General features: G+C 43.4%; 1 protein-coding gene across 3 annotated transcripts in view; it reads left to right on the top strand.

Annotated features, from left to right (window-relative positions):
- GRHL2 (grainyhead like transcription factor 2) overlaps window positions 1-24,270 on the top strand; it is a 166,851-nt gene that overhangs the window by 131,880 nt on the left and 10,701 nt on the right. For 2 of the 3 annotated variants that reach the window (XR_450244.2, XM_007173396.2), the window contains exons 10-14: window positions 2,710-2,797; window positions 3,291-3,430; window positions 7,987-8,018; window positions 18,207-18,301; window positions 20,516-20,601. Coding sequence is in view for 2 of the 3 variants with exons in the window: in XM_007173396.2 (XP_007173458.2) it covers window positions 2,710-2,797; window positions 3,291-3,430; window positions 7,987-8,018; window positions 18,207-18,301; window positions 20,516-20,601 (441 nt within the window). In the remaining variant the exon portion in view is untranslated. The remainder of the gene's footprint in view (window positions 1-2,709; window positions 2,798-3,290; window positions 3,431-7,986; window positions 8,019-18,206; window positions 18,302-20,515; window positions 20,602-24,270) is intronic. The other variant, XM_007173397.2, reaches the window with a different exon arrangement.

Here is a 24,270-nt window from a genome sequence, read left to right as displayed (position 1 = left end):
AGGAAGGAAAGGAATTCTTGGAAGGTCATGTTCAAGGATGCTTTCTCTATGTTAATTGAATGTATCAAAGCTGCCCTGGGTCATTGTGAGGTCAAAGCTTTATTTTAGATATGAGAACTGTGGTTCTCCTAAGTTTGGATGCTATCAGAATTGTTTTGGTGTGCCGATATCTGAGCCTTCTGGGCAGGAAATTTCTTATGTAGGTGTGGTACTAGGACTAGGCTCTATGGAGAGCTACTCTATGTTTTATGTTAATCCTTTGGGTTTGGCATATCAAAGAATACCTGTAAAATAATAAGCAGGTGACTTTATTTCCTAAAAATTGACATTGAACATATATAAATCCTGAAACAGATTAATTTCAGACCTTTCTCTCATAGCAATTGTACAAAATAAAACACCAATTTAAAAATAAAATTGCTTGACAAACCTTGGGGTGTGTCTTTGGTGAGTTGTAATTTTTATAGATGAATTTCCATATTTCTACTTACATTAAATACCATATTGTACAGACTTTCAAATACAAAGAAAAATGTCTTACATGGACACAATAAAAATGAATAATAGGGGCCTTTTGCTTATATTTCACACCCATTTGAACAAAGTCATGTTTGTGCATTTAACACTTTATTTTCTGAAAATATTATATGTTATCTAGACAAAAAACTCTACGAAACCTTAGTATATCTTGAAGAGACTTCCAAAGGAAATATTTCTATATTTTTTCCTCCCTCTTTCTATGAATTTCTATGGTTTATAAACATCAGTGACAATTCAAAACTTGAAGCACTGTGAAATAATTACTCCCTTTTGGTAGTAAGAAGTTTTTTGACATAAAAATGCGTATTTAAAATATCTGATTAAACTATTATAACTATCCAAATCTTACCTATGTAAAGCTCTTAGAACTCACCTGCCACAGAGGAAGTACCCCATCAGGATTAGCTGTAATCACTCATTCTTCAAGAATTAGCTCTAAAGCCATGATGGATGCCTCGATTGACCATACATCCCTGTTGTGTCATGTCCTTACTTTGGCCAGAATTGGGAATCAGCTTTTTTTAAAAAGCCAATTTGATAAGCAAACTCTATATTTCAATGTTTTAATTCAAACCATTTGTGTGTCCTTTTCTGTGAATTGCCTATTTCATGGCTCTTGTCTATTTCTTTATTGGAATGTTGTTTTTTTCATTTGAATCATTATTTATATATTAATGATTTAACACTTTATATGATATTTTATTGCAAGTATTTTCACCAATTTGTCCTTTGCCTTTTTTAAAAATAAATTTATTTATTTATTTTTAATTTTGGCTGTGTTGGGCCTTCAGTGCTGCGCGCAGGCTTTGTCTAGTAGCAGCAAGTGGGGGCTACTCTTCATTGTGGTGCGTGGGCTTCTCATTGAGGTGGCTTCTCTTGTTGTGGAGCATAAGCTCGAGACGCACGGGCTTCAGTAGTTGTGGCACGTGGGCTCAGTAGTTGTGGCTCTCGGGCTCTAGAGCGCAGGTTCAGTAGTTGTGGTGCACGGGCTTATTTGTTCGCGGCATGTGGGATCTTCCCGGACCAGGGCTTGAACCCATGTCCCCTGCATTGGCAGGCGGATTCTTAACCACTACACCACAAGGGAAGTCCCCTCGTCCTTTGCTTTTTAATCGATTTGTGTGTGTGTTTAACAGAAGGAGTAAATTGTATACTCTCAAATCTATCTCTTTTGTGTGTGATAACTTGGGGGCAGTTTCTAGGGGTAGAGGTTGCTGGCCAGTCCTTACTTTACTATTCCTTAAATAGCTGCCACAAAGGGCAGGACCAGTAAATGCAGATCTGAAATCTAGGGGAGGAGTCTAGGCTGGGAGTGTCTATCCGGCTGTCACCTGTCTAGAGCATCATGGAAATATGGGTGTAGATGAATTCTTCTGTCATAAGAATGGAGAGAGAGAAAAGAAAAGGAATCTGTGTTGGAATGTCTGCATCTGGGGAGTGAGAAGAGGAAAATGAGTTAGCAAAGCTGACCAGAAAGAGAAGATATTCGAAGAATCATGGAAGGCCAAGAAGGCAAAAGACAAGAGGTGACGGTCAACTGGTTAAGTCAGATGGATTTGGCAAGAGAAGCCAATGAAAAAGTCAAAATACAAGGAACAGAGGAGCAAAAAGGAGGCAAAGAGACCAGCCTCTTTTCTATTCGGTCAAATGAGCACCATCTCCAAGAGCATATGAACATATTAAGACAAAACCCCAAATCATACTTGTATGTACAAAATGATCTTAAATCCTGTGTAGTTTACTTATGCCCTCCCTCATTTCCCCTACTGTAATGATTTTTTATAGTTCCATACCAACGAGCAAAGGAAAAATTTTATTGGGAATTCGCACTCAACTTTAATGCCCCCGCTCCGTGCCCAGGAATGATGTTAACGAGCTGATGCTTCCTCCTACAACATTTTATTATAATCAGTAAAATTACTAACCGGCTTCACTGCGAGAGGGAACAGGGGGAACTCTGGGAAGAGTGGGATCCCTTGGAGGTCAACAATGTAGTGTAAACTAAGGAGCAGTCTCAGCCTTCAGAGTGGAGGCCTGACCTCGCTGGAGGATGGAACGGGGCTGCCTGGCTCTGCTGCCCACATTTTGTTTTTTATCCCTGTGGCTTGTGTGCAGACAGTTGCTCTGGTAACATGCCTAGTGTTGTCTGCATTTGTTTTTCCCTGTCAGGGAGCAGAAAGAAAAATCCGAGACGAAGAGAGGAAGCAGAACAGGAAGAAGGGGAAAGGCCAGACCTCCCAAACCCAGTGCAACAACTGTGAGTGTGGCTGCGAAGGGGTAGGCTTTGTCCGGGCCAGGTCCACTGGGGAATGGGTGAAAAGAAGCGGGTTGCAGGTAAAATATGGACATGCAAGGGATGGCTTGCTTTTCCCTAGCAGTGGAGAAGGGGTGAACTCTCCCTGTTAAAAGTAAATAGAATCACATGATCACAATGTTTGAACTAGGAGGGATTTTCTAATGTCAAGGAGACCAATATCCTCCTTCTCCAGACAAGGAATCTAGGGCGCAGAGAGGGACAGGAGGGCAAGAGGGGACCGGAGCTCCCCCTCAGGAGCGCTCACGCCAAGTCCACACTCTTTCTGCTGGTTTGGTGATGGGAGAGGGGAGGCTTTTAAAGTGTGTTCACATCTATGGCGTTTGGGAAGCCTCATAGGAGACAATCATGAACTTTAGCTAAGATTAGATCTTACAGGTGAGAGTTCTTAGTCATTCACAACCCTCTCACTTATGGGTTTTGTGATCGTGTCCAGCCTCTGATGGGAAGTTGGCGGCGATACCGTTACAGAAGAAGAGTGACATCACCTACTTCAAGACAATGCCTGATCTGCACTCCCAGCCCGTCCTCTTCATACCCGATGTTCACTTTGCAAACCTGCAGAGGACAGGACAGGTATGGCCTCCCTGCTAACATCCGCCTGCCATCCATTCACTGGGCTGGTAGAGCCTTAAGACAGCATCACTTCAGGCACTGTTGATCTTAAAAATAAAACCCATGAATTCAACAAAAAGTCAGCTGTTCCCTACAGAAAATGGAATTTTATAGAAAGGAATGTCTCAGGAGAGGAAACTAACTTTCTAAGGGGAAGGTGAGAGTGAGCTGATAATCTCGAAGTGTTGACAAAGCAATGAAAGAGGAAGAAAGTAAGAAGGCTGATAACCTGTAAGAAAAGTTTTGTTTTGTTGGTTTTGTCATGTGGGATCCACCTGATGCGATGGAGCGCCATCTAATGGTGGGAAATTGAACTGTACCCATAACTTCCAAGAGGAAAAATTCTTTGATTAAATAAAACTCTATCAACAATTTTTCCCTTAGTAAATTAACAGTTTCCATTGAATAGGTAAATAATTTCACACCAAGAGAAAAATGAGATTGTAGACAAGCCTTTTTAAAAAAGTTCCTGTCTTCTAGGTATATCTATAAGTGAAATTATAGAAATAATATTATAATATAAAGATGCAATAATTAACTCATTATGGTAGCTCAAGTTGATGAAATGTTATGCAGCCACTAAAATTATAATTATGAAAACTATGTAGCAACATAGGAACTCATTATGATAATGTTCAGTGGGGAAAAAAGTACAATAGCCATTTGTGTCTATACTGTGATTCCAAATATATACCTGAATTTGAACAAGACAAATTGTAATACTTGATGAGTAGGGCTATGAGATGGGTGATTTTTTGTAATGTCTTTAGTATTATTTATTTTATGTTATGAATTAAAATTGTGTGAGATAATTACTTCCCCAGCGTTAGCCAGAATTGTCTTTCACCAAACCAGTTGGGTTTAGTGACTCTTGTATTGATTAGTTTTCTTTTAAACTCAGAGTCCTCTGAGGAAAGATCTGTTGAGAAATAGGTGCCTAATGACACATTCCAGTTTTTCTTCCATTCTAAGTGTTCAGACACTCATTAGAATTGACCTTAGTCTAGGAGCAGAAATCATTATCGGCTTAACTTTCTCTTTCTGGAGAATATTTTGTGTATGAGACAAAGCAGTTGTACAACCAGGGCTTTTTTTAAAAGTTGCTGTTTTTGACACAACATGGCAACAAAATACCCATAGTTTTTTCTTGGAGTGCATTCCACTGAAATTTAGCATTCCCATCTTGTCTTACTTGTTTGATAGGAAAAGGACACAAAGAAGAAAGGAAGAATATTATGATTTATTAAGCTATGAGAGCCAGCACCTATTTTTATTCGTATTTTTTAATTCCCAAGAACATGATGGTGATTTGTGTATTTACAGTCTTTGTAAATACATGGGATTTTTTGAAGCTAGGTGTTCACACCTTCCAGGAGAGAGGGGAAAATTGAGTTAAATTGCTCTTATTGTTTAGTGTTGTGATTCTGGCTTCAGCCCGGTGTCAAAACTGACAGCCTGACCTGTTCTCTTGGCAAGATTTCTCTGAAATACACAAAGCTGTAAATGAATCCTAAGAGGAAAAGTGACCAAGTCTGACTGCTCGTGACTGTCAGTCCTCTGGCCTCACTTGCTCCTTCCGTGTCCTGAGCTGGACTCCTAGCCTGTGGCTGAATCAGAAGGAAAGTGTAGCCTTTACCGTTGGTTGGTTGCACCAATTTGCAAAGCAGCCCAACCAGCGTCCCCTGGGGCATTGCGAAGTTAAGTCCTGCTGTCTGGGGCTGTTCTTGAAGAGCCTCAGGCTTCCCCTGTGGCCTTGGCGTCAGAGTTAAGGGGCTCAGTTAGGGAGCTTGCCTGGGCTCCAGGCAACAAAGGAACACACTCTCTTGTGCCCTAGAACAATGCGTGAATGTCCTGTGGTTGATCAACTTGCTTGGCCGAAGGAAAGGAGCACCTACTGTGTAGCTGGCTAGAACTTTAAAGGCTGCCTTTTCTTAGAAAAGCTGGGAGCCTTGGGAGATGGGTCCAGAGGCAGGAGGGAAGAGGGCAGTGCCGTGGTGTGAGACGTGGGCATGGGACAGGGCTTGGCTGACTTTGACAGGCAAAATGAGAGCTAGCTGTGGCAGATCAAAAGCTGGGCCAGTTTTACCATAAGGGAGCAGGGGCGGGTAGGGGAGGAAGGCCCGTGGTAACCACTGCAGGCGTGAGCCTGGTAAAATCAGCCACGTGGCAGCCCTGCACAACTGCGGAACAAGCAGCTGTTTAGCGTTCGTGGTCGGTGAGCACTCCGAGCCATGCTGAAGGCACCAAAGATGTGGCCTGGGGAGCAGGATTTTCACTCTCAGCCCACATGTCCCCTGCTCCCTCATTATCTCACTGATCCACTTGTGGGCTGGTACGTTCACCAGACGGTTATCAAAACCTCCTGTGAGGGCATGAACCCAACGTGCAGGCACTGTGGAGATCTTCCGTCTCCCTCTCCTCACACTAAAGTCCTGCTACGCACTGTGGCTTTTGTCGGGAATGCCTTTAAAAAGAAGTGACAAGGGGAGCGTGGGAGAAATTGTGGGGTGCTGAGGCATCAGCCCACTGGATAACATGTACTTGGCGGGTATGAGCCTTCCTCAAGGCACCTGAACACAGGGAGGACATCATTCCTCCCTCATACCCTCAAGAACCGTCTCCCCACTCGTGGCTTGTAACCCATCTACCCCCCAGATCACAGGCGTTCTCGATAAGAATGCAGGTTCCCAAGTTCCATTCCAGGCCTTTCAAATTAAAATCTCTGAAGGGGGGACTCTGGGAATTTGCATTTATGAGAAGTTCTCCAGATAGTTTTTATGCACTCTAAAGTTTGAGAAACACTGTCTAAGAATTAAATTCGTGCAATGAGCCCTACAGCCAACCAGGAAGAAACAGTGGGTCATCACATGCGAGAAGGAGAAATGACAGTGCAAGGAGGTGATAGGGACGGTGCAGCAGAGGCTGCTCAGGAGGCCAGGAGGGCACCTAAGAGACGGCTGCTTCCAGCTTTGGGTCACTAGTCACCTTTGCAGAGAGCTGTGCGTTACCCTACCAGGGTGGTGCAGCAGGGTGGATGTATTATGCCACGTTTAAAGAAACCAGCAAAAGACAAGCCAACATCAGGAACTTTCCCCCCGAATCCAGTTGTGTGTCCAGTGCTATGGCTCAGGCTCCCTTGCTTATGTGGGTCACTCTCTATGCATCTAAATAGACAGTCCCATTACTAGCACATCCCAGGGCTCTGATGCCACACTGAAACCTGGGGTGTGGGGAGGAAACGTCTTACCTTCATTGTTCTCTGTTTAAGAAGAAACAAAGTATACAGTACAACCACAGACATTAAAAAGTTTAAGAGGAAAAAGTTCCCTGTGGAAATCCGAGCTGATGACTAGAATGACTCATTCCCAAAGAGTTCCTGGTAACCAGCTTTGTTATATAACTAAGTTTGGGTTTGGCAGCTTCCCAGGAACTGCCACGAGCCTTTGAGAGAGTTTCCACGGAGAGTGTCAGTCTAGACACAGCTGTTTCTCTCCCAGGTGGCTGCAGCAGGGACAGTGAAGAAATGGACCAGAACCAGAGGTGACTTCTGAAGTTCATGTGTGAATGTTGGATACTAATTTGAGTATCATTCTTCACCCAAACGGAAATGGTCCTGCAGCACATAGTTAAAGCTCACAAAAGGCCCACAGTTAATTGTCATAAATAATTGGATGAAGAGGACTTAACATACATAGCAGATCCCCTCTGGATTTCCAGAGTTGCATAAAGTAATAAGGATGCTTCATAATGTCTTTAAATCTGATTCTGCCTGCTGCCATGCTGACCACTGAAAGAAGTCTCTTAAGGCCCACAATTAATTGTCATAAATAATTGGATGAAGAGGACTTAACATACATAGCAGATCCCCTCTGGATTTCCAGAGTTGCATAAAATAATAAGGATGTTTCATAATGTCTTTAAATCTGATTCTGCCTGCTGCCATGCTGACCACCGAAAGAAGTCTCTTTTCCTTCTGGCCAGAACACCTCCTAGAGCTAAATGACCTTTCCTGGCCTGAGGGTAGTTGACTCCTAGATTTTTGTGGTCGTGGGATGCCAGGGTAACCCAGGTCCCTTTGGGGAAAAAACAGAGGCCTGGGGTTACTGCCGTGGGGACTTCTTGTTCCACTCCCTTCTCCAAAGCACTCTGTCTGGAGTCAGCTCTCCTGTGGACTGGACGGGATTGGTTACTCACAGGCCCTGCTCCAAGGCCTTTGTAAACCATGATTTTTAGATCTTGCTAAAATATTTCCTTAATGTCAAAAGCAAGATTTGGCTCAGGGCTATAGGTAATCTGATTTCCAATTTTAGTTCATTAAAATCTAAGAATTAACCCTAGGGAGACTGGGAAGAGGTTAAATTTGTATTTCCTCAGACACACATGTGCAGCATCATTAAACAGATTTGTCTTTTGTCTTTTTTGAGACAGTGTAATGCCTTAGGAAAGTCTGTGCATCATGTAATGTATTTCCATTTCTTGTGTCCAACCTACAGTAAGCCTATTGTTTTGTTCCACAGGTGTATTACAACACGGATGATGAACGAGAAGGGTAAGACACCCGGTCTTTTCACTCAAGCACCCAAAGTCAGTTCATGTCAGTAGAAATGGGTTTCCAAGCACAGGGTAATGGGGCAGGGAGTGAGAATGTCTGCTCAGCCTCCAGACTCAGAGCTAGGAAAGGCTTGACTCTGGGGATTGTCTGGAAGAAGGCTGGGGAATACCATTCTCCTTCCAAGTTTCTCTTTACCCCTCTCTCCTTCCTATGATCTGCCTTTGAAGAACTAGCTGTTTTTTTGAAGTGATACATCTCTTCGATTCCACCCTTTCACTGATAATCCAATTATTGAAATCTTTGGCCCCAACACAAGATCAAGCTGAGCTTGAGGCAGGAGCCGAGGACACAGCCTGTCCTACTTTTAGTGCTACCTGGGCCCCCCACCACGTGCCTCCTGAAGCCCTCACTCTGGGGAGTGAGCTGCGTGGGCTAGTGGTGAGACTGGTTTGGATGGGAGCTGGGCAGGTTGAGAACCTTGTCACTGTTTTAGGACTGTAGGGAGGACAAGGTTCACATAGGGGCACTGAAGGCTCCCAGTGTCTTGCACATCAAGTCTCTGCATAGTGCTTTTCTATTCATTAACTTATTGTATAGACTCCTAGAATTTTAGAGCCAGAAAGGAATCTTCAAGGTCATTTAGCTGACCCTGTCTTCTAGGCCATGTAGCACAATATACTGCATCCTTGATAGGTGGTCAGCCAGCTTCTACTTGAATGTTCCCAGTGATGGGAATATTCTGAATATTCTCACTGTATGAGATAGCTCATGATACTGTTGGACAGTTCCAGCTCCAGGAAGTTTGTCTGTTGAACTGATGTCTATCTTCTTTTGACCCATTAGCTCTATTTCTGCTCTCTGGATAAGTCTCAACCTTTCCTCCTCATTCAAACATCGTTTGACCTCTCAACATCTTAATTCCCCCTCCAGGCGGTACCACCAGATTTGTTAATAGTCTCCTTAAAGCTGGCTCTCAGAAATACACATGTTCTGAACCACATGAGTTGGAGATTATATTGGGATAATTTCTTCTTATGACCTGGATGCTGTTTTTCTCTTAAAGCAATCTAGAACTACGTTCATTTTTCATCTACATAACATTACTTATATACAACTAAAGTCTTGGTTTGCATTAATTACATGTGTATAACTAAACTCTCTAGATCACTGGTTTTTCAAACTGTAGTCAAACCAGGGCTTCCCTATTCTTCCCTATGCAATTAACATATTTACTTGCAAAACATTTCAAAGTGAAGTAAGTGGAGCAGATATTCTTGAGCTCATTTCCTAGAGCAGAGCTCAGCGAACTATAGCCTAAGGGCCAAATCAAGGCCCAGTACCTTTTGTACTGTCTGCAAACATTTTAAAATGGTTGAAAAAATCCCAAAGAAGAAGAATATTGCATGACACTTGAAAATTATGCGATTCAAGTGCCCATAAATGAAGCTTAATTGGACTACAGCCGCGTTAATGCCTTTGGGTCTTGTCTCCGGCTGTCTTGGTGCTACCACAGCAGAGCTGAGTACAGAGACGCTGCTCTAGTTGCAGCGGAGACCGTCTGTCTAGCCTGGAAAGCCTAAATATTTACTTTACAGAAAAAGTGTGCCACCCTCTCAAGGACAGAGAATCTCAAAAGAGCCTAATAATTCCCTAGTTGGTTAGGAACAGAGCCTTGTCCAGGATCTGACCTCTAAATTCTGAGTTCCACATTTTCTAAATACATAATTAGATACTCGCGGGCTGCCGCTCACCAGTGTGAAGCCTGGGGCCGCCTCCCTGACCTCTGGGCTTTGGGGTCCTCCATCGTAAAATGAGGATTTTGTATACGACGAGCTGTAAGATCTCTTGCGAGAAAATTGAGTGTGATGAATAAGAAACGCCTGGGACGTAAATGCTCCTGCATGTGCGCTTGAGAATCTGCCTCAGCCTAACTGTCCTTCCTTGCAAGTCGGCGACATTTAGGTGACTAATTGACCTGCTTTTACCTCTTTTGGTCTGGCCTCTCTGTAACAATTCCCCTCTTTTATTGCAGAATCATGAGGCCTGAGGCCCAAGGCTCTTACTCTTAACCATCTTCTAATTAGAGTTCGATTGAGTAATACGGGCAGCCTTGGAGCCCAGTGTTAACACATAGTAGGTACTTGGCTATTGTTACATGTAAAAGTGGTAATCAACATTCACTGGATACCTTGGCTAGGCACTGTCTTAAGTGCTTTATATGGATTATTTTATTGGATTCTTCCAAAATTCCCACGGGGAAGATGCTATACTTACTTCCACTTTATAATGAGGAAACTGAAACTTCAAAAGATCAGGAAACCTGTTCTAAGCCGCACAGCTGGTGAGTGATAGAGGCAGGCTTTGAACCTGGGTCTAGCTGCACTCCCATCGCCTGCCTTTAGCCGTCACGCCCTATCACCTAACCCTCGTAATTCTTGATCTGTGGCTGCCAAGGAATCATCCAGAGACAGGCCCTCATCGTGACGGCTCTCTGGCCTTGACAAAGGCACACCGTTTGGATTTTCGGACCCAGGTTGTGACAAGCCTAGACGAGTGTACCTGGCGGAGGGGGTCAGTTCACCGAGCCCTGGGGAGAACCACCTTCACGGGCATTCGCTTAGCCTTCCTCAGATCAGGACTGTCTGGCCAGTTCTTCCCTCTCCCTGCCAGGCATAAATCAGTTAGTATTAAAGCATCTAACTGAGTGTTGCAGAGCGTCATTCATGCAGCCATCAGCTGGAGGGCACAGCCTGCCCAGGTGCACCAGGGCCCCCTCCCAACTACTCCAAAGCCAGAGTGGTGGCCAGACACGGACTTGTTCATGAGGAGGAGAGCTTTTTGGCCTGAAGTGCCAGCAAACCTGAGCGCAATTAAAGAGAGAAACTGGAGAAGATTCAGATGAGGTGGGATGGGGAGCCATCATCAGCTAAGTACCTAAACTAAACAAGAAGAGGAACACCTGTTTGCTCCTGTCTAGTGATAAGTATTTGGGGTGACTTCTGGTGCTGAATTTGGGGATCACAGACCCCATGCAGGCTTGTTTCCTAGGCAGGGGCTACAACAGATACAGAGGCTTTTGGACACCATCTCTGAGCAGCAGGTCTCTCGCTGCATATCAGAATCAAGCTGGGGAGTTAAGAAAAATACTCATATACAGGGACCGTCTCCAGGGATTTTGATTTCATTGGCAGATGGGTGCAGCTCAGGCATGGAGACCTTTTTAAAGTCCCCAGGTGATTCTAATGCACGGCAATGTTTGAGAACCACTGCTCTAGAGCCAGTCAGCCATGATTTGAGTCTTGCATTGATCTCACAAGCTGTGTAACTTAAGATAACAACCTTTTGGGATCTCAGTTCCCTCATCTAAAAATAGCAAATATTAATACCTACCTGCTAGAATTATTAGAAGCATTAATACATAAAATGCCCTGACACATGGAAGATGCTTTCAAAAAAACAGAGCTATTATTATTGCCAAGGTTCCTTTTCAGGCCCTAAATAAATGATACTTTATTGAGAAATGGAAGAGAGGAAGATGAAGAAAAATGGAAAGAAAAACCAGACAAAAAGAATTTTCTGTAGAGCTGAGCCCTTAACCAGGGATTCATGAATGGCTCTTATGGGGAAGAGGGAAGGGTCTTACACTCCCTGAAATAGTATTTAAATTGATATGCAAATATCATGCATGATGAGAAATTCTATTTCTATTATTTCTGGGGATCTGGTATCTATCTCTATCTGACCTCTAGTTCCTGGAAAACCATTCTTGCCTTGATCCTCTGTCCACACTGGTCCCCACAGAGGTGCCCCCCCATTCCAGCCTATAGTGAGGTCCCCTCAAGTCTAGCAGCTCTGTGGCCTCTGCACTGCATTTGGGGCACAGGGATTCTTGGCAAATTTGGGCATCCTCGTGTCTGTTTTTAATCAAACCTTTTATTTCAAGATAATTATTGATTCACATGCAGTTGTAAGAAGCCCACCCCCTTTTCTTTTCTTTCTTTTTTTTTTTTTTTTTTTTGGTCACACTGCTTAGCATGTGGGATCTTAGTTCCCTGACCAGGGATCAAACCCAGGCCCACGGCAGTGAAAGCGCAGAGTTTTAACCACTGGACCAAAGGGGAGTTTCCAGGCCCACCCCCTTTTCAATTGATGTATTTTTATTTTTACTGTTAGATATTGCAGTTAAAAAATCTACCCAATAATACTGAAATCTGCATCAGATATACAAGGAAGATTTTTAGAAAATATTTAAGGAAATGAAAATCATGTTTACCATCCCTCAGCGTAGCAGATTTTTATCAGTTTCTTATATTAGTACCAGTTATTCTTTCTTGTATACTAGTTAGCCATTTTGCAAATTAGAAGATTTGAACTAAAGACTCTTAGAACTAAGCTTTGCCTCCTTTTATAAATTTAACCTACATTTGCCCTCTCTGTTGCTCTTCATTCCTTCCTTTATTTCTCTGTTTCTCTTTGGGATCCTTTTCCTATTTTTTTTTTTTTTTAATTGAACTATAGTTGATTTACAGTGTGTTAGTTCCTGGTGTATAGCAAAGTGATTCAGTTATACATGGGATCCTTTTCCTATTGCCAGAAGAATTCTGTTTAATAGTGCTTTTGTTGTGGAACTTTTGGCAAAGAATTCTCTCATATTTGTTTATTTGTTGTAAATGTTTTTATTTTGTAATCATTTTTCTAGGGTATTTCTGTTAGGTATCAAATTCCAGGTTGGCAGTTACTTTCTTTCAGTTTTGGTTTCCATCATTTTTTGTTGAGAAGTCAGCTGTCTTATTGTTGCTATTTAAAATGTAATCTTTTCTTTCTTCCCTTCCTTCTTTCCTTCCTTCCTTCCATCCTTCCTTCCTTCCTCCCTTTCTTTTTTCTTTCATTTGGAAAAGACTGCTTTAAAATTTTTCTCTTTCTCTCAGGTTTTCAAATTTTTAATGATGTTTCTATGTGTGGGTTTTCTTTGTACTTTCTTTTTCCCCCTGCTTGGTATTTTATACCACTCATTGAATCTGTGGGTTGATGTCTTTGATCAGTTTTGGAACATTCTTGGCTGTTATCTCTTCAAATAGTGCTCTTCCCTGTTCTCTCCCCACTCCTTTGAGACTCTAAATGTGTATTAGAATTTTTTATTCTGTCCCTATGTTTTTTATGTTCTTTTCTAAAATGTCCATCTTCTTTACTCACCATGCTCCAGCCTGGATATTTTCTATTGACCTAACTCTCAAATCCTCTCTTCTGCTAGGTCCAATATACTAAACCCATCTACTGAGTTATTAATTTCAATTATTGCACTTTTTAGTTCTAGGACTTCCACTTAATTGGTTTATTTTAATAAATTTCAGTTCTAAATGTCTTGTCATTTATTTTCATGAACATAATAATAACTGTGCTATAAGTATGTTATCTGGGTCTGTTTCTATTGTATGTTTTTCCCTTGGTCCTGTTTAATATTTGATAATCATTGAATGATGAACAATATACATAAAAGTTATGGAGGCCCTGGATGACCATATTTTTCCTTATGAAGGTTTTCCCTATCCTCTGATATGTAGCCTGAGTTAACAGATCACCATAACTGAGTCAGGGACAGAACTGACCCAAAGCTGGGTTGCAGTTTATTTTAACCTCAGATGACCTCTAATTCATCCTAACTCCTAGATTGTACCTTTGAGGGACTTTCTATGGGTCTTTTTCCTTCATGGAGCTTGAAGTTCAATTTTTGTCTCCTTAGCATGGGGAGACTACCCAAGCCTCCTCTATGAGTTTCAAGGGCTTTCTGCTTAACTTCTTACTCTCTTATCCTGTGCAGCTTAAAAACTTGGTAAATACCTGGAAGGAATACTGCAGTGTCTGGCTTACTTCTCTGTGCTTCTCTACTCTCTGGAAGTTTTCCTATTAGTCCTGAATAGCTTTGCAGCCCTAAACACCAATTTCTGTTTCTCTAACACCATAAGATTGCCAAAAGCTGTGCAGACTTCTTTGCTCTTAAGTATGTGCCTCTGCTGAGATCACCATCCGCTACTCCCAGCTGAAAAATGGCAAATGCTTCAAGAGGAAAGTGGCCCACTGACTATCAGCTCGCCTCTCGCAGTTTTCTCCTCTGAGATCTCAGCTCTCAGGCTCTGGCTGACTCAACAGTAGTGTCCAATACCTTCAATAAGATTAAATATATATATATATATACGTTTACAGTTACTTACATTGTTCTTGGCTGGAACATTGCTTGGTTTGCCACAAGATACAACATCTTAGCCAGAAACAGAAATATCTGTATTTCCTCTTAAAATGATCCTTCTGGGGCCTACTGACCTAGTTATTTACTACTTTCAATTGTAAGCTCTTAACTACCATAATTGTTACTAAACATATGTGGGGTTTGTTTGTTGATTTTGGTTTGTGTTTACTGAGTGTGTCAGATGAATTCTATCAAGACCCTGAACTAGCATTGATTAAAGTCACTTGGGGATGATAGGTTCTTCCCCAGAGTGATTTATTGTTGAAAATAAACTAATTGAGATTCTACTCCATAATGTGAAAGACTTTGTGAGGGCTTGAACATAAGAGCACCTCCTCTTTTCTGAGGCTAACAAAGGGTAGGGACGTTAATTTATTTAGGGTAGACGTGGTCATCAGCCTACACAGGCCATAAGCAGAGTTGTGAACTAGACAAACTATGTCTCCATGGTGCCTGCGACTCCTTTCCGTGCTTTATTTTGATACCTCGTCACCTAGGTACTGATGCCTAGAGTGGTTCAGCCTGACAGGTAGGGCTCAACATTGCCAAGTATGTCCAGAGACAGGCTTCAGATCCAAACACCTTCCCAGTTTTTCTTCTGATGAAACTTAGCCATCCTTTGTTTACACCTCAGGGACTTGCTTTCCCTGAGATTGACCTCACAAAGCAATGATTTCATATGTTGCTGGACCTGGAGTCCTTCCACATGTTAACACATTGTGCCCACGGGACGGAGATTGATGTCAGAGAAAGCACCTTCTCCTTGTTCTTGTCCTTTTGTGGTACAAGCCAGTGTAATTGAACAGGACATCAGGAGACCTGAAATCCTTACTCTTTCTATCAATTGGGCAGTCATTGCTGCCCTTCTTTTCTCGCCTTGCTTTGAAAAGAAATGAAACCATTGAATTCAGACCACACAAGCTTATTGACTCCTACTGGGTTTATAGATTTGAAAGTGTGAAAAAACATTTCTGAACTCCCAAGAGAAATGTGGTTTATCCAAGATGTTATTTTAATGGCAAAGTTTGTCATGCTCAGAATGGGGTGCTGTCAAAAGTCAACAGACCTGGAAAAATGTAAATAAATCTTTCTTGATGAGAGAAAGAAAATCCCTAGTTTAGGAACCCTAACACAGCATGAAAGAGTGTCTGGTGATGTTTCAGGCTATTTACCCATTATTAACCTACTGGTCATTGACAGCAATGTCAATAGATTTTTAATCTTCAGCCCCCAGGGTTGTGGTCAGTCCAGCTCCAAGACATGACAGAATAATATGACCCGCTTTTATGGTTTTAAAGAAAAGTGAGGGAAAGATACAGGGAACAGCGCTCTAAAAACTTATTACCACCTTCAGCTGGGACTTGAGTTTGAGTTTTTCTTCTGGCTATTTCCATAGTTTGACTTACTATGGAATAAAATAGAATGCTGACTCTGAATATCGTTTCTCATACCCTCACTCATCATCTCAGATTTATCGAGTACTTTATCATGAGGTTGTTCCTCAGAGCTGGGTTCTCTCAACAGCCTGTTTCACTTTTTTAGCTGCGTTGCCCTGCATAAGACACATAACGCCCTGAGCCTTAGTTTGGTCATCACCGAAATAGGGATAAGATTGGCCCTTGCCCTGCTGGCTCACAGAGTGTTCATGAGACTTAATTGACCAAGGAGATGAAAAGCGCTTTGTAAAACGTGGTCTTATTAAGGGCTCATAAACATAATTTTGGACCACCTGGAGTAGAAGATGGTAATTTAAAGACTTGTTGGTTTAATACTTTAAACTATTAGAATTAATAGAAGTACTTTTTGGACTGTCCACAGTTTTATACCATGTGTTCTTCCTACCACTGGACCCCACCATTAGCTCCACTTGAGAATTGATAAAAAGAACTTCTTAATGACAATGAGGCCAACAGGGATTTGGCTTTGGAGCAGGGTTTTATATTATCTTGGAAGCTTGGGATTGATATAATGTCAGTCTCTGATGCAGGAAGCTTTTCCAACTTTAGCCCTTAAATTGGGCCAGAGTGGTAGTTTGGAGTGTCTGCTATCTGATAGTAAATGGAAACTTTGAGCTCTTTCAAATTGTCTGCCTTATGTACTCTTCCCCGTATCTCTCTTCCTCAAATCTCTCCAACTTTAATTATCATGATCATCATGACCATCATCATCTCTAACTAACACTTCTGTAGTACTTACAATGTATCAGGCAACTTTGTGAGTTTGAATTTACATTATGTTGAATTCATTTAATCCTCTCAACAGCCTCCTTTTAAAGACAAGCAGGCTGAGGCTCAGGGCAGTTGAAGAATTTGTCCATGTTTCCGTAGCTAGTAGATTGCAAAGCAGGGGTTTATTTTTAAAATTTTTAATTGAAATATAGTTGGTTTACTGTGTTGTGTTAGTTTCAGGTATACAGCAAAGTGAGTCAGTTATACATATAACTTTCAGATTCTTTTCTATTATAGGTTATGGGTTATTACAATGGGTTACTACAATAAGATATTGAGTATAGTTCTTTGTGCTATACAGTAGGTTCTTTTTGGTTATCTATATTATATAGAGTAGTGCGTATATTTCAATCCCAAACTCCTAATTTATCCCTCCCCCCCTTTCCCCTTTGGTAACCATAAGTTTGTTTTCTATGTCTGTGAGTCTGCAAAGCAGGGGTTTAAACCAGGGTAGTCTGGACCCAGATCTCATGTCTTAACAATTCTGCTCAACTGCCTATCTGGCATTGCTTCATGTGCCTGGTTCCAGGAATCCCCAGAGAGATTAAAGTTTTCTAAAAACCTACACCTGCTCTCTTGAGGGCTTAAAGGACCGTAAGACTCCATGCAGGGGCATTTTCTCAGTGTTTTAGTCAGTTTGGGTTGCTATAACAAAATACCATAAACTGGGTGGCTTAAATAACAGAAATGTATTTTTCAAAGTTCTGGAGGCTGGAAGTCTGAGATCAGGGTGCCGGTATGGCCGGTGTCTGGTGAGGACCCTTTTCCGGCCTGCAGATCACCATCCTCTTGCTGTGTCCTCACGTGGCAGAAAGAGAGAGGGTGTCCCTTTCTTACAAAGACACTCCCATCATGGAGGCTCCACCCTCAGGGCCTAATTACCTCTCAATGCCCGGACCTCTGAATACCATCCTCCTGGGGGTTAGGGTTTCAGCATATGAGTTTGAGGGGACACTCAGCGGCAATGACTTCTCTTCAGTGACAATCTGTTCTTCTAATTTCCTTCCTCTGGAACAGCCCTCCCTTCCCTAGAGTGCCCAGAAAGACAGAGACTTTGGGAGGAAACGCACAGCCACCAGAACTGGCCAGCTGGGGACCCGTGGGCCCTCAGGAAGGGGGACCAAAACCCTCTCCCACGAGGAAGGAAGGGCCGGGTCTAGGGAACCTCGGCCACTGCAGTCTCCTCTGCTCCAAGCTGATGGAGTTGTGCAACAGCAGGAACCGAGGGCAGCCTCATAACTTAGAACCAGTGAGGCAGGCCCGTGCCATTTCCAGAGGTCACGCTGTGCCCTTGGGGCTGGCGAGAAAGTGCAGGACACCCAGGCCCTAGCTAGGTGGGATGGGCTGTGTAACTTGCAGACCACACAGACACAGGGTTCAGGCCCGCATCCCCAGCCCTGGTCTTCTGAGCAGGAAGGGGGGTTAGGTGCAGAACGGAATGGGTAAAACCCAGAGGTCTCACCTTGGTGGATCCATGTTCAGCAGCAAGGAGGATGTCTCAGGGCCATGCATGAAAGATACTGGCATGTGTGCTCTGCCCCACATGAAGACTTGGGACCTGTGAGGGGGAGGCAGGAGGTTGGTGCGTGGATCCAGTTGTGATAAGGGATGGCGTAAACAAAGGGAAAAGATAGGGACTGGCACGTCCATACACCTTTTTGTTGGCACCCCGCGTGCCTTCCTTAATTAACACTTTCCCCTCATCTTTTCTAGCAGCAGTGTCCTTGTGAAACGGATGTTCAGGCCCATGGAAGAGGAGTTTGGTCCAGCACCTTCTAAGCAGATGAAGGAAGAAGGGATGAAGCGAGGTACCGTTCCCGCTGAGGCCCTCCCCGGTGTTGCTCCAATTAGGAATGGTGGTAGGGGCGTTGCACTGAGAAGAGCCCCCGGCCCGGCCCATGTCCCTGTGGGTCCGTGCTGGCCTGGGGGTGCTTCTATTGACACAGGAAGTCCACAGTCTCCTCCTTTGCTTTAAACCTTATCTTTTTAAACACCCTAAGCAAACATTTATTCTTCCTGGGCACTGATTCTTTCCTTTACCGTGAGGGAAGTGTAGTGAAAATACTGACTCATCCAGCGGTGAGATATAAGGTTAAGAAGAAACTCGTTCTGTGTTTGACAATACCCTCTCCTAAGCACCAGCAGCTGAGAATCCTTCAATAGATGCATTAATCGATTAATCACGGTACAAGTAAGGGAACCTGTTTTCTGTGACATCACGGCTTACTCATTTTCTCTCAGTCAGGGATCTTATTCCACTTCACCAAGAGAGTAAGAAACGAAGCACGGGCCTGTCAGTGTCTTGCTCAGCATCTCGATGCTGTGCTGACTCATTGTCCCTCCTGGGAGTAAGGGGAGAGGCGGGGTGGTGGCTTTTCTCCCCACATCCTGCTGTAGCCAACACCAGGAGCTTCCAGAGAACTTCTGCTTACAGCACTGGACTTTTAATGAGTCAGGTTACCGTATGTCCACCATCCGCACAGCCTTGAGGTTTTTGTTACTGAGAATTTTTTTTTCCTATCTGTTGAAATGGGATTTGCATAATGGTTGAGAGCATCCCCGTGTAGCCCCCCTCAGCCACATCAAGTCATGTGACCTTGGGAAGGTCCTCTGCACCTTGGAGTCCTCACTTGTAAAATGGGGTGACAAGAGTACCCACGTCACAGAGGGAGGCTTGATGAGTTAATGCATGTAAAACAGTAAACTCAAGTGCCCAGTACATAGTAAGCACTCCATCTTCACTAATATAATTATTAGTTTTATTTTTAGGCCTGGATCTAGTTAAGGAATATTATCATAATTGTGAATGAGTAATGAGCATTTCAGAATTCAAAGAGTGTAAATACCTGAGTAGTGTTAATTACAGTAGTAATATTTAAACCTATAAAGGGTTTTCCGACTTCACAGGCTCACCGTCAAAATATCCGAGTGCGTTTTGAGCTCCATTCCCTCATGCCTTTTACATCTCATCCTTTAGAACGAGGGCAATGTTATATGGAAATCAAGGATCACACAGGCCAAAGTAATAGTAGCTTACATCCATATTTAGTACATGCTGGCTGGTCCAAAGCTTGTGTTTTTTCAGATATTTTGAGGTTGTGAAGTCTGCACAAAAATTGCCATCAGGAATTGCTGTGACAAAATGCAAAGTTACGGCCTTTGAAACATCTCAGTCATAGGGACACATGAGGGCACTGCAAGCTTCCAGCAATAGAGAACTCGTTCTCCCAGGAGTGGCTTTTCTTTGGAAGAGGACAGTGGAGTTCCTGAGCCCCTCGCCTGGAGCTCCTACGCTGAGCTGGGCTTTGAGGAGCACGAGGAGTCAGGGTCAGTGACGGTGCCCATTGTTTGCTAAAAGTTCTGCAGGACAGAGAATGACTGTAATTATCACCAGTGCCGTTATTTCTTTTGCCTTTGTAGCCACTTCTCAGGGTGGCTCTCTCAAAGTCACCGGGGGCTGCCGTGGCTGGTTGCCTTTGTCTGTACAAGCTCTGGGATGCTGATAATGGTTACTGCTATCGTTAGCGGAGTGATCGTTAACCACAGATACACAGTTAATGAGAGCTGCCTCTCTGGGCAAGCCCCGGGGGTGAGCCGTAAGCCCAGCATGCGGGTGTGCCTGTCAGCAAGCCCAGCAGGAGCCGGTGGCGCTGCAGCCCATCAACCCGCTGCCAGGCCCCCTGTAACCCATTCCAGGGACTCCTGCAGCAGGAGGAGCAACCACACTATTTCAAAGACAATGATTTTCCAAGAAGAGGTCTGTAAATCCAGTGGAAGCGGCACGCATTTAAATATTGGGCTGGCCAAAAAGTTCGTTCGGGCAGTTCGAACTTTTTGCCTAACCCAACAGAACATGGTTTGGGGTTTCCTTAGGATCAGCCTGCTGGAAATTACGTTTTTCTGTTGGGGGTTACAGGAAGAAGTTACAGAATGTTCATCTGTAACAGCCACTGGTGGGAAGCAGTCTCCTGGGGCAGCTGCGTGGGCTCCACAGTCACGGCTTCCTGCCCCTTCTCTTTCAGTGCTTTTGTACGTGAGGAAGGAGACAGACGACGTGTTTGACGCCTTGATGTTGAAATCCCCCACTGTGAGGGGCCTGATGGAAGCGGTAAGCAATGAACCCCCTTCAGCCTCCCAGAAACCGGCATGTAGTCTCCTGAGCTGAAATCCATTTATTAAAATGCAGCCTTCGAGATGGCCCTGGAATGAGCTTTCTCAAGGAAAAAGAAAAAGCAGAGATTTATGGGTACACTGATTTCCACCCTGTCTGGCTTATTATTAGTATCTTAAGGAGAAGGAAACTTTGAAAAACTGCCAATTCCCTGTCGGTTTAAGGCTAATCAGAGTAAGACGCCACAGAGAAAGTTTAAACTGTGAGTTTCCATTTGTCTCTTTGCATGAAACCAAATTAGATACGTTTAACTTCCAAATCTATACAGAACAAAAACGATTAGGAAGTATCTTGCCAGCTGCGATAGTGTAATCCAAAATAAAATATGACCTCTTTTGGTTAAGAAAAAAATATAAATTGCAGAGTTATAAAATGATTTAAGTAAGATTCTGAAATCCCTCCCTCCCTTCTCATCCCCTGTTTAGTCTAGCATTACCCAACCTGGGCTCAGGAAGTTATTTTATGTTTTATCCATGTATTATCCATCTGAATATGACTCTACATTGAATATGATATCTGACTCCCCTGTACAACTATGTTGTAGAAGATCCAGGGTTTTTGTGGTGATGAAGACAACAGGACTGCCAAGGGACATTCTAGAATTTTTGTTGGCCTGGAAAACTGCTACATTGAAACAGCATATTGGGCTATGGAGTAACATGTTAAAGTGTGTAGGGCAGTGACTATCAGGGGAATCATACACTATGTTGTCTTTTGTGGATGATTTCTTTCACTTTGCATAATGTTTTTGAGGTTCATCTATGTTGTAGTATAAATCAGTACTTCATTCTTTTCTACGGCTGAATAATATTCCATTGTATGGATATACCACATTTCGTTTTTCCATTCACCAGTTGATGGACATTTGGATTTTCCCCCCCACCTTTTGGCTATTGTGAATAGTGCTGCAATGAACATCCAGGTACAGGTGTTTGTTTGAATACTTGTTTTCAATTCCTTGGGGTGTATACTGAGGAGTGGAATTGCTAGCCAGACATGTAAGGTCACATTGTATAATCATACAATTTATAGGAAATATCAAGAACAGGCAAATCCATTGAGACAAAAAGCAGATTAGTTGTTGCCAGGAGTTGGGTGAAAGGTGAATGAGAAAAGTCTACTTAGTGAGTTTCCTTTTGGGGTGATGAATTGTTCTGGAACTACATAGTCCTGACGTTTGCAGAACATTGTGAATGTACTAAATGCTACTGAATTGTACACTTTAAATGGTTTAAGTGGGGAATTTATATGATATGTACAAAAATTATTTATTTGTTCACCTGAAATTTTTTTTAAAAAGCACAAGAACGTTACCAATGTGGTTGGCATTGTTAGGCAATTCAGAGCAGGGCATGGAGGACCACCCTCTGAGAAACACTTGGCTGGAGGGTTTGGTAATCTCTTCTGTTCTCAGGATTTGTCATTGGCATGGAGTTTGTTGTTACTGAATCTGCCCCCCCCAAAAGGGGAAAACAAAACCAGAAATGAACACAACAAAAAGTATCGTCTATCTCTCTTCAAATGCACTAGGATTTTTTTAAATGACCCTAAAATGACTGGAAGATTGACTTATGAGCTACAGAAGCCCTTTGGACAAATTTCATACCTTTAATCTGGCCTTTAAGATCATATTACTGAAACTGACTTACCTAGGATGGTGGTGAAGCTGAAAATTACTTTAGTAGCTGCGGGTTTTTTTTTAAATTAATTAATTAATTAATTAATTATTTTTGGCTGTGTTGGGTCTTCGTTTCTGTGCGAGGGCTTTCTCTAGTTGTGGCAAGTGGGGGCCACTCTTCATCGCGGTGCGCGGGCCTCTCATTATCGCGGCCTCTCTTGTTGCGGAGCACAGGCTCCAGACGCGCAGGCTCAGTAGTTGTGGCTCACGGGCCCAGTCGCTCCGCGGCATGTGGGATCTTCCCAGACCAGGGCTCGAACCCGTGTCCCCTGCATTGGCAGGCAGATTCTCAACCACTGCGCCACTAGGGAAGCCCCTTTAGCAGCTGTTTTGGATGCATATTCCCAGTCCTCAACCCCAGATTCCCGTTCTGCTGAAGTGGAGGTGGGGGAGGGCGGCGGAGCAGCAGGAATCTGTATTTTTCACAGTTCCTCAGGGTATTCTGAGATCAGCCAGGTGTGAGAACCACTGACCTAGACCAATTCTGAACTGATTCATTACGCCTTTTTCCTTGGTGTCTTCCTTTCCTGTCTGTGACATCTGGCTAGTTCTTCAAGTGTTCTGTAGCTGTGGTCTCGCTGGATCACAGTGGGGTTAAATGTCACCTTCACTTCCACCCAAACAATCCCTGAGTTAACTCTGCTTTTTTGTTTCTCTCTTCCCCAGTAGAATGTAGAGTTCATGAGAACAGGGGCTTTGTCTCCTGCGGGCTTCTGTGTATCCCCAGGTGTTTGAGCATATATATTTGTTGACTGAACTGAGCATCCACTGTGTATGTACCACCATGCCAAGTGCTATGGGTGGCATGTATTTCACATGCATTGCTTCACTTGAGCCTCACAATATCCTTGTGAACTTGGCAGGTCGGATGTCATCACCGTCATTTACAGATGTGGGGTTTCCTGAGCTCCACAGAGTGGCAGAGCCAACTTAAGACCTTGAGCAACTTAAGTCCCCTTAGGGAGACGTCCACACATGAAAAGTTATTACAAGAAGAATAACCATTCCAAGTCACAGCTCACAACAACTAAAGGAAAGAAGCTTAGGCAATAGTAAGCCATCAGGCAAGAAGTAGTGTGTATGATGGTTGATCCCACACAGTCAGGGTTTAAATCCTAGCTCTGACACTTCAGAGTAGTGTGACCCTGGGCAAGTTACTCAACCTCTCTGTACCCCAGGTTCATTGTTTCTGAAATGAGAGTAATAATAATATGGGATATTATTATGAAGATACTGATAAAATGAGATGTAGGGTTGTTTCAAGGATTAAATGAGTTCCTATACAAGGTGTTCAAAGTAGCACATAGAAACACTGTATAAGGACTTCCCTGGTGATGCAGTGGTTGAGAATCCACCTGCCAATGCAGGGGACACAGATTTGATCCCTGGTCCTACATGATCCCACACGCTGCGGAGCAACTAAGCCTGTGCTCCACAGCTAGTGAGCCTGCACTCTAGAGTCCGCGAGCCACAACTGCTGAGCCCACGCACCCGAACTACTGAAGCCCACGTGCTCTAGGGCCCATGTGCCACAACTACTGATCCCGTGTGTTGCAACTACTGAAGCCCACACGCCTAGAGCCCATGCTCCATAACAAGAGAGGCCACCACAATGAGAAGCCTGCGCACCGCAACGAAGAGTAGCCCCCGCTCGCCACAACTAGAGAAAGCCTGCGCACAGCAACGAAGACCCAACGCAGCCAGAAAAATAAATAAAATTTTAAATACAGAAACACTGTATAAACGAATATATATATTTAGTAGACGGCTGTAAGTGCTATGGGGTGGAGAGGCAGATTGAGATTCCCTCAGGCCAAAGGGGCTAGAGAAGGGTGTTCTCCCCTGGTGAAGCTGGCTGGGTGCACAGAGAAAAGGTGGCTCGTGGCCCCGGTAGCACCCCCTTCTGTGCAGCTGAGTCATTCATGCGT

The sequence above is a fragment of the Balaenoptera acutorostrata genome, chromosome 17 (assembly GCF_949987535.1).
Source record: "Balaenoptera acutorostrata chromosome 17, mBalAcu1.1, whole genome shotgun sequence".
Classification (NCBI taxonomy): domain Eukaryota; kingdom Metazoa; phylum Chordata; class Mammalia; order Artiodactyla; family Balaenopteridae; genus Balaenoptera; species Balaenoptera acutorostrata.
The sequence above is the reverse complement of the archived record's forward strand: the minus strand, read 5'-3'. Positions and strand labels throughout refer to the sequence as shown.